At 48.8% G+C, this 16,164-nt stretch overlaps 1 protein-coding gene across 1 annotated transcript in view; it reads left to right on the forward strand.

The window, feature by feature from the left end:
- The first annotated feature begins 606 nt into the window (after positions 1-606).
- LOC121008254 (sterol 26-hydroxylase, mitochondrial-like) overlaps positions 607-16,164 on the forward strand; it is a 29,220-nt gene continuing 13,662 nt past the window's right edge. Inside the window, exons 1-4 of the mRNA XM_040440687.1 lie at positions 607-971; positions 3,394-3,584; positions 4,707-4,906; positions 14,549-14,746. Coding sequence (XP_040296621.1) covers positions 657-971; positions 3,394-3,584; positions 4,707-4,906; positions 14,549-14,746 — 904 coding nt within the window. The 5' untranslated portion in view covers positions 607-656. The remainder of the gene's footprint in view (positions 972-3,393; positions 3,585-4,706; positions 4,907-14,548; positions 14,747-16,164) is intronic.

Consider the following 16,164-nt stretch of genomic DNA (forward strand, 5'->3'; position numbering starts at 1 on the left):
GTTGCAGAAAGAAAAAAACTTGTCTGTCTGTTACTAAGGAGGCGCTAATATGGTCATGTGTTGTGTGTTAATTGTTTAATTAACCCTTTATGCTGTTATATCTTCTGCCAAGTTGTAGGGATAGGACTTAATCCCAATCTCAATCTGTGCTGCCGTAGGACGATCAGGAATATAAATTGTATGGGGGGGGATTGTTGCCCCATGCAGTATAATGTCACCATTTGGCCCACCCCATGCTGTACAATGTCACCTTGTCCCCAGCCTCCTCGTACAGTATAATGTCTTCGTGGCCCAATGCAATATAATGTCACCTTGTGGCCCCATACAGTATAATGTCACCTTGGCCCCAGCCGCCTCATACATAGTGTTATATATTTTAATATGCACCTTGTGTTGTGTTATTCGCGTGAATCAGTCAGTTCTCCCCTCCCCGGTCTTTGGTGCAAAAAATGTTGGGGACCACTGGTTTAAATAACACGTCTCATAAAGTGAGTGTGTTAACTCTACTACATCTGTAGGTTGTGCTCCAGCTACTTGCCCCCTTCTTCCTAACTACTTGTGTTTTGCTTAGTTAGTGGGAGGTGACAGGAAGAAGATGTACAGTAGATTTCCCTCAATGCACTGTCTGCAGGCTGTCGTCTAATGTGCTCTAGGCAATGAAAGGGTGGGGGAGGGAGGTTATGCAAAGAGCAGCCATATCACAGTGTATAGGAAGGTCTGTCCCTTCAGCAGCCATGATCAGGACTGCTGGCAGGAGCTGTTATTACTTGGGGTCTAGGAGCAGGATCAGTCCAGTGCTGCAGACATGCAGGGTCCCCCGGGCCAGAGCCTCGCATGGGGCTGCAGCTGCTGGAATAGAAGGGGGGGACAAAAAGATGAAGACATTTGAGGATTTGCCTGGACCTTCCCTACTCACCAACCTCTACTGGATGTTTATGAGGGGCTACCTGCTGTATTCACAGGAGATACAGGTGAGTCCTGCTGCTGTATTATCTTTCATGTGTTACTTTTTTTTTATTATTATTATTATTATTATTATTATTATTATTATTATTATTAATAATCATATTATGTATTATTTAAGCCCCATGCATTCCATGGTGCTGTACATATGATAAGGGGCGCACACACATAGTGCAAAACAATTGCAATAACCATGAACAAGACAAGTTACAGATACAATAGGAGAGAGGGGCTTACAATCTACAAGGTATGGGAGAAGGGCACAGTAGGTGAGGATACTTTTTGTTACTTTGTTGCCTTTTTTTTATTAGTAAACTTTGATACACATGGGGCAGATCTGTACATGCTGACATCTCTCAGACTGAGGCACAGCTAGGGGGGCTGCTGGGACGGGTGCCAGTGCCAGGGGGTGCCTACAAGCTACTTTACCTTTGCCAGGGTATGTAGATGCATGGGAGGGGCAGCCAAATGAACCTTTGCCCTCAGTGAAGGAAAACATGGATTCTAAAATATCTAACAGCTAATGATAAAATACCTACAAGAAAATTTACTCGCACATTCATGGTCACAGGTGCATATCCATAAAGCGAGCATGCAGAAAGCTAATAAAAGTATGGCTGCACAACATTTCACATACAAAAAATAGAACTGAGTAAAGGGGATCATTCTAAATTAAAATGGTATTATACCTACTATAAATGAAAAAATAGAAGCTCTTTGTGCACATTTTTGATCAAACGTGTGTCGGGCCCATCTACCAGGCGTCAAGGTGGCTTCCGCAGATGGGTCCCTAACACTAACAGAACCGCCCCTCTTGGACTTAGCTAAGCCTACAATATTCAGGGCAGTGTAGGAACCAGATCCCTATTTCTCTGTTCTATTGTTTGTATGTGAAATGTTGTGCAGCCATACTTTTGTTAGCTCATGGCAAAAAGTAAGGTCTCTTTCATACTAGCGGATCCCGTGCGGTAATCCGCTACGTGAAAGAGAGCCAAGCCCTGTTCCTGACAGCAGAGACACGGAGCAGTAACATGTATGATAATGCTCCTCTCTGTGACCTTTTTTCTACAAAATCACAGTGACAACTTTATCTCGCTGTGATTTTGTAGTAAAAATCATGTTACTGCTCCGTGTCTCTGCTGTCCGGAACGGGGCTTGGCTCTCTTTCATGCAGCAGATTACCCGCACGGGATCTGCTCGTGTGAAAGAGCCCTAAGGCCCCTTGCAGACGAGCGTTCCTCCCGCAGCGAGTCCGCATCGCAGCACCCGGCCTCCCCTCCCAACGCTGCCGGGAGTCACATAGCATTATATTGATTTATGATGCTATGTAACCCTTAGGCCCCTTTCACACGGGCGAGATTTCCGCGCGAGTGCAATGCGTGAGGTGAACGCATTGCACCCGCACTGAATCCGGACCCATTCATTTCTATGGGGCTGTGCACATGAGCGGTGATTTTCACGCATCACTTGTGCGTTGCGTGAAAATTGCAGCATGCTCCTCTTTGTGCATTTTCCACGCAACGCAGGCCCCATAGAAGTGAATGGGGCTGTGTGAAAATCGCAAGCAAGTGCGGATGCGGTACGATTTTCACGCATGGTTGCTAGGGGACGATCAGGATGGGCTTTTTGCAACTCTATTCATATGCACTGGCCGGGTACATAAAGATCTGATACTCTCAGCTTTAGGCCTCATGCACACGACCGTTGTTGTGTTCCATGTCCGTTGTTCCGTTTTCCGTGATTTTCTGCGGACCCATTGACTTTTAATGGGTCAGTTGAAAACTCGGCTAATGCACCGTTTGTCATCTGGTTCCGTGATCCGTGGTTCCAGTCCGTCCAAAAAATATAACCTGTCCAATTTTTTACGGAAAATGGTTTGCGGACCCATTCAAGTCAATGGGTCCGCGTCCGTTTTTTTCCTGTCATTTGCATGGCAAACTTGACTTAGACTTTTTTTGACTTTCCTTCATGTCTGGTGAACCTCCAAAAATAAAGGAAGACACACGGAAACAAAAACGGAAATAGATCACGGAACAACGGAACCCCATTTTGCGGAACGGAACACAACAACGGTCGTGTGCATGAGGCCTTAATTCTAGGAGCACCAGGCACCTATGTAGATCTCCCTCCTGAATTCGTCTGTATCACCGGCCTCAGGACAGTGATACAGTTGAATACTGTGGTGCGGTGGCATTTCCCACCCCGCCACCCCCTTCCCCATGCCATTCCTTTGGCAACATGACCCTCTGGTTGGTCTTCTCTCCTTGATTGCTAGTATTGAGGTTCTGGTAAAGAGGCAAACTTCGGCTCCTATTAACCATTAGGATGGGACAGACGTCGCCCTACTGTATGAGTTGCTCTTGAATATGAAGGAGTGGCCGCTGTCTGCTGTACGGTGCTGGATCATCTGCTATCCATCTGGTTTTGCAGGCTGTCTATAAAAAGAAGTATGGCCCTATGTGGAAATCTTCCTTCGGAGCATATTCAATGGTGAATATTGCTGACGCCGATCTCTTGGAGTTGTTTCTGCGCCAGGAGGGGAAGTATCCAATGAGGAGTGACATGGAGCTGTGGAAAGTCTATCGGAGACTGAGAGGCCTCGGTCTGGGCCCTTTTACTGAGTATGTTCATGTTGTGCTTCATCAATTGGGAGGAATGAAGTCTGCAGTGATGTGTCGGGCTAGGTCTACACAACGACATTTGTCGCATCAATGTCGCTCGACAATTTTTATAATGATAGACTATGGTGTTGCACTGCGACATACTGCGACACGACAGTCGCAAAAAATCAATTTGAAATGGATTTTTCGGCGACTGTCGCGTCGCGATGCGACACCATAGACTATCATTATAAAAATTGTCGCTTGACATTGTCACCCGACAAATGTTGCAGTGTAGTTGTGCCCTATGTGTCATGCGACTTATTGTCGTCGTATAGACCTAGCCTTACAGTCATTTACTACAGTGGAGCATACTGTGTAGAGACACTAGGGGGCAACAGTGAGAAGTAGCAGAAGTAGCAGCTCTAGCAGTGAGCGGAGTATTCTTAGTCTACATTTACATGTGCAGGATTTGCATGTTTCATTCCTGTCGTGGGCGTTCTGCAGATGCACATGAGGTTTGGCCCCATTGTCATTTATTGGTTCTAATACTTAGATTTTCCATGCAGAATAAGGCCTCATGCACACAGACGTTGATCGGCTGTGGTCCCCAATACACGGGCAACATCCGTGCGGATTCCGCAGATGATCCAGACCCATTCAACTTGAATGGGCTGTGATCCATCCACACTGCAAAAAAGTAGTGCATCTGTGATGTGGGGTGCACACGGCCAGGACCCGCTGTTTGCGGGCCGCAATACGGGCACGGCCGTGTGTATGAAGCCTAAGTAACATGCTGCTTATCTCCATGACCGAGGCACCACAAATCTAGTCAGATATTTTCTGCTGCATATGAATGGGGTTGCAAAAAGCCCATTCATGTGCATAATCCACCCTGAAAGTGTGAACTAATTCATATACTCCAGTCACAGCCAAATCTGCAGTCACAATTCAGAGGATCTTTTTTTTTCTGCAAAGTTAATCTGTTTCATACACATCAGATACCTTTCAGCAAATACTCATATCTCACTCTCTCTACACATGCACACTCGGCTCCGCTGAGCGTGCATGCAGGAGAAATTCTCTACTAGACCCCTCTGATGGCAGCCTAATTGTCTTGTAATAAACCCGCTCTTTCTGCAGAGAAGGTCACCAATGGCAAACGCTGCGCTCCATTCTGAATAAACGGATGCTGAAGCCTGCAGAGGCCGTGCTGTACACCGGGGCGGTCAACGAAGTGGTAACAGATTTCCTGGACACCCTGGATGACATGAGGAAGGAATCTCCCTCTGGGATCATGGTCAACGACATTGCAAACGCCTTCTATAGGTTTGCATTTGAGGGTAAGCCGGTTGTAGCTCTTGTCCCTGTTAGTCTTATATTGCAAGTTAATTTTCTTCCACCTTCTGCCAAAGGGCAAACCGCAGCGAAATATGTGGTGGGGTGCAGCCACCAACCTTTCCCATTAGTTCCTTAGGGATGTTGTAGGGCAGTTGACATTCCCTGTACGGACAGCTTGAATCCTCGGTATCTCCACCTTCATGACTATAAACAGTTAAATTTGCATATGTCATGAACGAGCCCTTTATGTCAAATGAGACATCTGATTAGGATGCGTCAATTTTGACGTAAATTTGTTTTCCCTTAGTCCTAACAGCAGCACAAGTGGGGTATTCGCCCCTGTGAAGCTGGTCAGGACAGGCAAAATTTTTGCTGAATAAAATTCTGCATCATTAGTAATTAATTCCCCCCTCCTTATATAGGCTGCCCTCCATAGGGCTAGTTGCTTTTTTAACAAGTAATCATAACAGCATAGAGGGAGGGATATTTGTGTGCTGCTGTTAGGACTAAGGGAAAACAAATTTACGTCAAGTAGCAAGGAACCTCACACAAATTTTGGGAGGGCTAAAGGACTTTCTACTAAGTAGTTAAACTATCCCACAGGAGTTGGAGAGCTGACCTAAGGACGAGAAGCATTTAACACAGACCGTCCAAAGGCTGTTCCCTCTGAACGCCTACCCTCTAGGCGGTAATGGGAAATAAAAGTATTTTGCGTACTCCACGAGGCAGCAGCACAAATTTGCTCTAAAGGGATTAGTCTCCTTTCCGCATATGATGTAGAAACTGCCCTTGTAGAATGGGCAGATAAGAAGGATGGCGGTGGTAAGTCTTGGGACGTAAATGCCAGCTTAATAGCCTCTTTAATCCATCTGCTCAAGGTGGGCTTGGAAACCTTGAGCCCTCTGTTGTTCCCCGAATAAGCGATCAGCAGATTTTCTGATCTCCTGAACTCTTCAGTTCTGTTCAAGTATATTCTGAGGACCCTTGGAATGTCCAAGGAAAGTAATCTCTCCTCATCAGGAGTGTTAGAAGTAGGAGAGAACATAGGCAGTGTTATCGTCTGATTGGTATTCACAAACGAAGGAACCTTTGGTAGAAAGGTAGGCAGAAATCTTAACAGGATCTTGTCCTGCAGAAACTTTAAATATGGTTCCGCTGCCCCCAGGGCCTGGAGCTCCCCAACCCTCTTGGCTGAGGTTATGGCCAAGAGAAAGGTAACCTTGAGGGAAAGGTATTTTAAGTCTACCTGTTCCAAAGGCTCGAAGGGGGGGGGGGAGCACAACCCCCTTAAGACCACTTGCAGCTCCTACTCAGGGATTGGTCTCTGGATGCTGGGCCTAAGCCTCTGAGCACCTTTAAGGAACCTCTTGATTAGGGGGTCCTGAGAAATTGATTTACCAAGGCATGCTGACAAGGCAGCAACGTGAGTTCTCAGTGTAGATGGGCTTAGACCCTTGTCTAGACCATCCTGCAGGAATTGAAGAATATCAGAGAGAGGAGGATCTGAGGAAACTACCTCTCTATTCGTGCACCATCGCATAAATATTTGGAATATGCGGGAATATTTCTGATTCGTAGAATCCGCTCTGGAGTGAGAGATTGTTCTCAGGACCTCCACCGAAAACCCTCTAGCTTCTAGAAGGGACTGGTCAGTCTCCAGGCTGTCAGACTGAGCCTCCTCAGATCTAGACAGGGACCTGTGTTCTGGTACACTAGGTTCTGTATTAGGGGAAGTCTCCAATAATTGCCCTGACTCATCTGCATGAGCTGGGTGAACCAAGACCTCTTTGGCCAGAATGGAATGATGGCTATGACTGAGGTCTGGCCTTGCTTGATCTTCATCAATACCCTTGGTATCATGGAAATTGGAGGGAACACATAGGCCAGCCTGAACCTCCATGTTATGGACAGAGCATCTATCGCTACCGGATTGTCCTCCTTGTACAAGGAGCAGAATTTGCTTACTTTAGCGTTCAAACGAGTTGCCATCAAATCGATCTCGGGAGTCCCCCAGCATTGGACTATCCTGGAGAAGATGTTGTCGTTCAGGGACCATTCTCCCGGTACCGGAAGGCCCCGACTTAGACGATCTGCTACTATATTGAGATCCCCTCTGATGTGGACTGCCACTAGATGAGATAGATTGCTCTCTGCCCAAGATAAAATTAATCCCACCTCCCTCAGGAGGGTCCGGGATCTTGTTCCTCCCTGTCTGTTTAGATAAGCCACCACAGTCGTGTTGACGGTCCGTACTCTCATGGCTTGACCTTGGATGAGAGGTGAGAAGTGATTGAGGGCTAACCTTACCGCCCTTAGCTCCCTCAGATTGGACGATAGGAGTCTCTCCTGAGGATTCCAGGTATTCGGAACTGTATTGTGTCCCAGATGGGCTCCCCAGCCTAGAAGGGAGGCGTCCGTGGTCAGGATCACCCAAGTAGGTTGGGCTAAAGGCATTCCATCCACTAAGTTCTTCCACCACCGGGAGGAACGGACTTCTATAGACAGGGAGTGATTCCGATCTAGGTCTCTGGGTTTGCGATTCCAAACCGCTAAGACTTCCTCTTGTAGTGGCCGAAGATGCCACAAGGCCCAAGGCACTGCCTCTGCAGACGCTGACATGTGGCCTAACATCCTCATGAGAACCCGAATAGACACCCGTCTGGGGATAGGAGAAACTCTGCAGCTTTTATTACTTTGTCTCTCCTCTGTGGAGACAGATATAGGGTCATTAGTTCTGAATCTATCACAAACCCCAGAAACCGCCTTGTGGTAGAGGGGACCAATTCTGATTTGTCCCAATTTACGAGCCATCCCAGGTTCTGCAGAGTGTGGAGAGCTTGTTGAAGCTGGACTTGTAAGATGTCTGCGGACGCGGCTTTTAAAAGCCAGTCGTCTAAATAAGGGACGACTTCTAAGCCGAGGAGCCTTAAGTGGGCGACCACAGGAGCCACAACCTTTGTGAAGGTGTGTGGAGCAGAGGAGATGCCAAAAGGCAGCACAGCAAACTGGTAGTGCTTCACTACCTCTTTTATGAAGACAGCAACTCTGAGATATTTCCTGTGGGCCGGACAGATAGGAACATGAAGGTAAGCATCCTTCAGATCTATCGTTACCATCACGTCTGCCGGGTTCAGGATGTTTAGGACTGAGCGAATGGTTTTCATCCGGAAACGCTTCTTTCTGATGAACCGATTTAGGTAACGCAGATCGATAATCATGCGCCAGTCTCCTGACGGCTTTGGAACAAGAAAAATGGGAGAATACACTCCCTGACCGAACTCGCGAGGAGGAACCTCCTCTAAGGCCCCTTTGACAATGTACTGGAGTACAGAGTCCTCTAGGACCAGCTGTCTGCTGGGTGTTAGACGTCCTGTAAGAACGAACCTCTCTTGAGGTTGGGAAATAAAATCGATCCTGTAACCGGTCATGGTGACCTGCAGCACCCAAGGATCTGGAATTATTTGCTTCCAAAAATCTTTGAACAAAAATAAACGACCTCCTACTGGAGGATTCAGGCAGGGAAATTTGTGTGGAAGCGTGGGGGGTGGGGATGGGGAGGTGGTGGGCTGCCGAGAGTCATTGATCAGCCCTGCGGTTCCCGCGACCGCGACCTCTACCTCTCCTGTTACCTTCGGAACGTCTCTGGTTCCTCTCCCTTCCATGTAATCTTCCACCTCTGCCTCTTCCACGTCCTCGAAAGGATTGCTGAGGGACTGATTTTCCATTCTTGTCCGCTATATTTTCCATGAGGCGGTCTAGTTCGGAGCCGAACAACCTGCCAGGCTCGTAAGGGAGAGTGCACAGATTAAATTTGGATATATTGTCCGCTACCCAGGGCTTCAGCCATAAAGGCCGTCTGCTGGCAGCAGACAAAGCCATTGACTTAGCAGCTAGCCTTAGTTGCTGCTGAGACGCATCCGCCATTAAATCTATGCTCAATAATAGAGTCTTAAATTGGTCCAGGATGTCATCTCTGGCGACTCCCGAATCTATGTCTGATTGGATCTTAAGCGTGCGGGCGCGAATGAAGTCAGACACTTCGGTACAGGCTATGGCCACAGAGGCAGAGGCGGACGCCGCAGCATAATTACGCCTAAGCGAACATTCTGCGCGTCTGTCCAGGGGATCCTTCAGATTACTCCCGTCATCGGAAGGCACCAAGGTTCTCCTGGAAAGCTTGGCTATTGCCATATCCACCTTAGGTGGTGGGACCCAATCCAGGGAGTCCCCGTCCTGTAGGGGAAACATAAGTTTGAACCTTTTGGTTAAGACCGCGCCTTTCTCTGGATGTTTCCATTCTGTCGCCATTAATTTTTTAAGTGACTCGTCCACTTTGAAGGCCCTTGGCCCCCTAGCGGTGGAGTGTGGAGCTTCCCTATGCTCAACATCCTGGTCCCTTGATGGAGCGCAGTAATCTGTGTCTTTTCGGCTGGAAAAGAAAAGACCGACTCCTCTTCCTCAGAGGAGGAATTCTCGCCAAGCGAGATCACGTCTTCGGACATCGGAACAGGCCCAGGAGAGGCCTGCCTAGGTCTCTTATTGGAAACCGCCCCCTTGATCTCCGCGATGGAGGTGTCCATGAAGTCCTTCATCCACGAGAACATTTCTACGACCGTAGGCTCAGGATTGGCCGGTCTAGGGCGACAGCCTGGACACCGATGGAACTCGTAGGAATCAGGTAACGGGGTGCCACAACCGGAACAAGTCAGGTGTTTTTGCTTGTGGGCAGCTTTTCCTAAGAAAAGAAATAAGCACTATTAAACAGTTCCAACCCCCAAAAAAAAGGGTCTACCCCAGATGTCAATCTTACCGTGAGAAGGGGACGTCATGACCTTAAGAATTTGAGCACAATCTTGAGCCCTCTGATCAGAGTAAAGAAGAACACCGGCTCCGCCAACAGTCAAGGTCAGCTGCACACAGAAACTGAGTGCAACACTGACCCAGCCAGCAGCCTGGCCTTATATAGCAGGAAGGGGAGGGAGGGGGGAGGAGGGAGCAACAGCTCCTCCTCCAACAATCTCCAGGCACCACACTGTGGAACCAACTTATGGAATATAGTAAGTTCCCACCTAAGACCTAGGTATTACCCCCCCCCCCCCCTGCAAGAATAATACTGATTATCGGCTGTAATTTGCCACGGCACTAAATTGAGCTTGCGGACCGGAAGTGCCCAGTGACGCACTTCCGGTTTCGCGTCCGACTCACCGGAGCTGACACGCGATCTCACAGGCCGGACCGAAGGTACAGAGGGAAGGGAGGGGAGGGGTGGGGACGGACAGAAGCGGAGAAAGGACAGGGGGAAGGGAGCTCCACACGTATCTTGGACACATGCCCGCCCCTGTCTAACTTACCGGCTACATATAGCCAGGATGTTCTCATACAGTAGGTGTTTGTGAGATTGTGTTTTCAGCACGACAGCGTCGCGCTGATACTCGGCGACGTGGTGCCGAGATCTCGCACTCACTGGGATAGCGACAGCACATCCCAGCAAGCGCGTCATAGAAGCGACGGGAGATCCGACTTGGATTCCCGCCAATTCTACACGTGTGCGGCGTTTGTTATGAATCCTGAGGGGGAAGTCCCCGCCGGATTTTAAATAAAAATCCGACCTGGGTCCCGCCCTCAGGAGCATACCGGGCCCTTAGGTCTGTTATGGGTTGTAAGGAGAGCCCCCCCCTACGCCGAAAAAAACGGCGTAGGGGGTCCCCCTACAATCCATACCAGACCCGTATCCAAAGCACGCTACCCGGCCAGCCAGGAAGGGAGTGGGGACGAGCGAGCGCCCCCCCCCCCCTCCTGAGCCGTACCAGGCTGCATGCCCTCAACATGGGGGGTTGGGTGCTCTGGGGCAGGGGGCGCACTGCGGCCCCCCCACCTCAGAGCACCCTGTCCCCATGTTGATGAGGACAGGGCCCCTTCCCGACAACCCTGGCCGTTGGTTGTCGGGGTATGCGGGCGGGAGGCTTATCGGAATCTGGGAGCCCCCTTTAATAAGGGGGCCCCCAGATACCGGCCCCCCACCCTAAGTGAATGAGTATGGGGTACATCGTACCCCTACCCATTCACCTGCAAGAAAAGTGGTAAAAACACAAATAAACCACACAGTGTATTAAAATATTTTATTTTTCTGCTCCGGAGGCCGCCCCCTGTCTTCTTTATTAGCTCTTTTACCAGGGGGGGGCTCTTCTTCTTCCGATATCCCGACGGGTCTTCTCCGCTATCCGGGGGGGTCTTCTCAACTCTCCGGGGTTCTCCTTCTGTCTTCTCCTTCTGTCTTGTTGTCTCCTTCTGTCTTCTGTCTCCGGGGGGGGCTCTTCTTCTTCCGATATCCCGACGGGTCTTCTCCGCTATCCGGGGGGGTCTTCTCAACTCTCCGGGGTTCTCCTTCTGTCTTCTCCTTCTGTCTTCTCCTTCTGTCTTGTTGTCTCGGCGCACCCCGATTCTTCGTCTTCTCTTCTTGTTTTCGCCTCTCTCTGTTGTTGACTCGGCGCACCCCGGTTCTTCGTCTCGCGAGACTCGGCGCACCCCGATTCTTCGTCTCGCGAGACTCGGCGCACCCCGATTCTTCGTCTCGAGTCAACAACAGAGAGAGGCGAAAACAAGAAGAGAAGACGAAGAATCGGGGTGCGCCGAGACAACAAGACAGAAGGAGAAGACAGAAGGAGAAGACAGAAGGAGAACCCCGGAGAGTTGAGAAGACCCCCCCGGATAGCGGAGAAGACCCGTCGGGATATCGGAAGAAGAAGAGCCCCCCCCGGAGACAGAAGACAGAAGGAGACAACAAGACAGAAGGAGAAGACAGAAGGAGAACCCCGGAGAGTTGAGAAGACCCCCCCGGATAGCGGAGAAGACCCGTCGGGATATCGGAAGAAGAAGAGCCCCCCCCCGGAGACAGAAGACAGAAGGAGACAACAAGACAGAAGGAGAAGACAGAAGGAGAACCCCGGAGAGTTGAGAAGACCCCCCCGGATAGCGGAGAAGACCCGTCGGGATATCGGAAGAAGAAGAGCCCCCCCCTGGTAAAAGAGCTAATAAAGAAGACAGGGGGCGGCCTCCGGAGCAGAAAAATAAAATATTTTAATACACTGTGTGGTTTATTTGTGTTTTTACCACTTTTCTTGCAGGTGAATGGGTAGGGGTACGATGTACCCCATACTCATTCACTTAGGGTGGGGGGCCGGTATCTGGGGGCCCCCTTATTAAAGGGGGCTCCCAGATTCCGATAAGCCTCCCGCCCGCATACCCCGACAACCAACGGCCAGGGTTGTCGGGAAGGGGCCCTGTCCTCATCAACATGGGGACAGGGTGCTCTGAGGTGGGGGGGCCGCAGTGCGCCCCCTGCCCCAGAGCACCCAACCCCCCATGTTGAGGGCATGCAGCCTGGTACGGCTCAGGAGGGGGGGGGGGGGGGGGCGCTCGCTCGTCCCCACTCCCTTCCTGGCTGGCCGGGTAGCGTGCTTTGGATACGGGTCTGGTATGGATTGTAGGGGGACCCCCTACGCCGTTTTTTTCGGCGTAGGGGGGGCTCTCCTTACAACCCATAACAGACCTAAGGGCCCGGTATGCTCCTGAGGGCGGGACCCAGGCCGGATTTTTATTTAAAATCCGGCGGGGACTTCCCCCTCAGGATTCATAACAAACGCCGCACACGTGTAGAATTGGCGGGAATCCAAGTCGGATCTCCCGTCGCTTCTATGACGCGCTTGCTCTCCATCGCGGCAAGCCAGCTCGGCGCTGGCTCCCGCGATGGGGCTCGTATGTGCTCAATCTCGCCGAGAAATACAGCGAGATTGACACAAAATCGGGTTCACCTACTGTACTTACGCCCGGCTGACAGGCAGGAGACAGCCGTCCTCTGCCTGGACCTATAAGAGAAGATTTATAAATATAAGAATAAATGCAGAAATTAGCAATTTCTCCCCAAAACTACAGGGGGAGAGACTCTGGGTAGAGTCATGCCTGTCTGACCAAACCCACAGGACAGAAAAAAAGCAACTAGCCCTATGGAGGGCGGCCTATATAAGGAGGGGGGAATAAATTAACTAATTAATTACTAATGATGCAGAATTTTATTCAGCAAAAATTCCGCCTGTCCTGACCAGCTTCACAGGGGCGAATACCCCACTTGTGCTGCTGGTTAGGACGAAAGGGAAACAAAGGACCCCTCCAGAAAGCAGGGAATCAGAGCGGTCAGGTAGTGGCGATGATTTGGGGGAAAATGCTTCTGACAGGTTCTGTTCAATAAAGATAGTTGGATCACCCATGAATTATTTTGTTCTGGATACTTTTGTAGATTTTGTTTCAAGAGGACCTCCTGACCGGCCTGTTTTAATAGCTTCATACATTCTCTATGTTGTGCCGTTCCTTTATTATTCCTACTAGAAGTTATGAATTAATTGCTGGCAGTCTGCAGTAAGGCTACTTTCACACTAGCGTTTCTCTTTTCCGGTATTGAGTTCCGTCCTAGGAGCTCAATACCGGAAAAAACTGATCACTTTTATCCTAATGCATTCTGAATGGAGACCATTCCGTTCAGGATGCATCAGTTTAGTCCCTCTTACGTTTTTTGGCCGGAGAAAATACTGTAGCATGCTGCAATTTTTTCCTCTCCGGCCAAAAATCCTGAACACTTGCCGGATCCGGCATTAATTTCCATTGAAATGTATCAGTGCCAGAACCGGCATTAAAATTTTCGCATTGACGGATCCGATATTTAAATCTGTGAAAAAAATAAATACCAGATCCGTTTTTCCGTATGACAACCGCAAAGACTGATCCAGCAAAGACTGATGCAATTTGTCAGACGGATCCGCATCCGTTTGCGACGGAACTGCCTGCTGGAATCCCCTGCCGCAAGGGTACAGAGGGGCGGTACCCAGTTGGGGGGGGGGGGTCCCTGCACAGTCTGAATATGGCAGCACTGATTGGATAGTCTGTGCAGATACACCCCCCAACTTGTTACCACCCCTCTGTGCCCTTACTGCAGACTGCTAGCAATTCATTCATAACTTCTAGCAGGAATAATAAAGGGATGGCACAACATAGAGACATAACAATTCTGGAGCATCTATTCTTATTACATGGGGAAAGCATGAAGCTGTTAAAATCATGTGACTGGGAAAATGAGCGCTGAATTCCTTATAAAGCTGCTAGCCCCAGCATGTGACCCTGACAGCTGATACAGCTTCCATCCATTCCATTAGTACCACTAGGGCACAGAGCAGCCAGGGATTGCTGGGGTTTTGAGTAAATGAATCTCTTTCCATTCAGAGGCAGTAAACCTGTGCTCAGCTCCTCCTGCTCTCAGCTGAGAAGTGGATACAATTGTATCCAGGCCAGAAAATGCTCTGTGAAACATCCTGGACTCCAGACTGATACATTGTAGCGAACTACCAGAGAGATATGTGCAGCTCACAGAGCATTGTCTAGACTGGATACAATTGTATCCATTGCTTTCCTGACGGCTATGTACAGGATCATTGCCTCTGAATGGAAACACGGGTCTCATTCACTGACGGCAAGCAGAGATCTTGTAAATAGTCAGGAGTTGAACACAGTCTATTAGAAAGTTGTGGAAATTTCAGTTTATACAGTGATTAATGAGATGAAACTCCATAAAAATAACTTATTTTATTGTATCTTAGGAATTTCGTATATTCTGTTTGAGACGCGTATCGGCTGCTTGGAGAAGAACATTCCTCCTGAGACCAAGAAATTCATTGACTCTATAGGGACCATGCTGAAATATACCCTTATTATCCAATTCTTACCTGCATGGACCCAAAATATTCTCCCCTATTACAAGCGGTACATAGAAAGCTGGGACAACATCTTTGCATTTGGTGAGTAACAGTATAACAAATGTTCAGTGCGACCCCAGCGTAGGGGCAATGTGCCCCAACAGTCCGTCTGTCCGTCTGTCTAGTTATATATGGTATTACAAGTGTGCCTGTGGTGAGAACCCTGCCCTCCCACTATGTCACTCTGTCTGACACCTCCTACACGATCGGCACACTCCTCCGCTTAAACACTCTGTGCTACTGGGGAACACTGTACCTTCTATTGTGTAAACGCTCATTCACATGACCATAAGTATGAGTCTGCATCCGATTCATTTCAGTGGAGCCGAAAAGATGCGGACAGCACACCGTGTGCTGTCTGTATCCGTAGTTCCGTTCCGTGTCCCCACAAAAAGTATAGAACATGTCCTATTCTTGTCCGCAATTATGGAAAAGAATAGGCATTTTCTGTGATATCAGCGGCCATGTGTGGTCCGCAAATTGCGGAACGCACACAGGCCGGTATCCATGTTTTGCAGATCCACAATTTACAGATCTGCATGACAGTACGGTCGTGTGAATGTAGCCTTAGGCCCCTTGCAGACGAGCGTGTCCGGATTAGGTCTGGATGCATCCCAGTGCATTGCGGCAAACCCGCGCAAGTAGGTACGCAATTTCAGTCATTTTTGACTGCGATTGGGTTCCATTGTTTAGTTTTTATCGCGCGGGTGCAATGTGTTTTGCACGCGCGTGATGAAAAACTGAATGTGGTACCCAGACCCGAACTTCTTCACTGAAGTTCAGGTTTGGGTTCGGTGTTGTGTAGATGTCATTATTTTCCCTTATAACATGGTTATAAAGGAAAATAATAGCATTCTTTAATACAGAATGCTTAGTACAAGGTCAATTGAGGGTTAAAAAAAAATATATAAAATTAACTCACCTCCTCCAATTGATCGCATAGCTGCCGGTCTCCTGTTCTTTCTTCAGGACCTGTCAAAGGAGGTGGTGATGTCACTGAGCTCATCACATGGTCCAATTACATGGTCCAGCACCAAGGTGATGGACCATGTGATTGGACCATGTGATGTGACGTTACCACAATTCCTTTAGCCGGCAGCTCATGATTAAAGAAGTAAGAAGCGATTGGCAACTACGTGATCAAGAGGAGGAGGTGAGTTAATTTATTTTTATTTTTTAACCCTCAATTGACCTTCTACTAAGCATTCTGTATTAAAGAATGCTATTATTATCCCTTATAACCATGTTATAAAGGAAAATAATACAGTGAAAAGACTTTCATCTTAGGGTACTTTCACATTAGCGTTTTTCTTTTCCGGCATAGAGTTCCGTCCTAGGCTCTCTATACCGGAAAAGAACTGATCAGGCATATCCCCATGCATTTTGGGAGACCGATTATCTCCTCTCCCTTCAAGGTACACTGCCGCTGGGGAATGGAGACGATGCTCTCCTCTCCCTGC

The sequence above is a fragment of the Bufo bufo genome, chromosome 7, assembly GCF_905171765.1.
Source record: "Bufo bufo chromosome 7, aBufBuf1.1, whole genome shotgun sequence".
Lineage (NCBI taxonomy): Eukaryota > Metazoa > Chordata > Amphibia > Anura > Bufonidae > Bufo > Bufo bufo.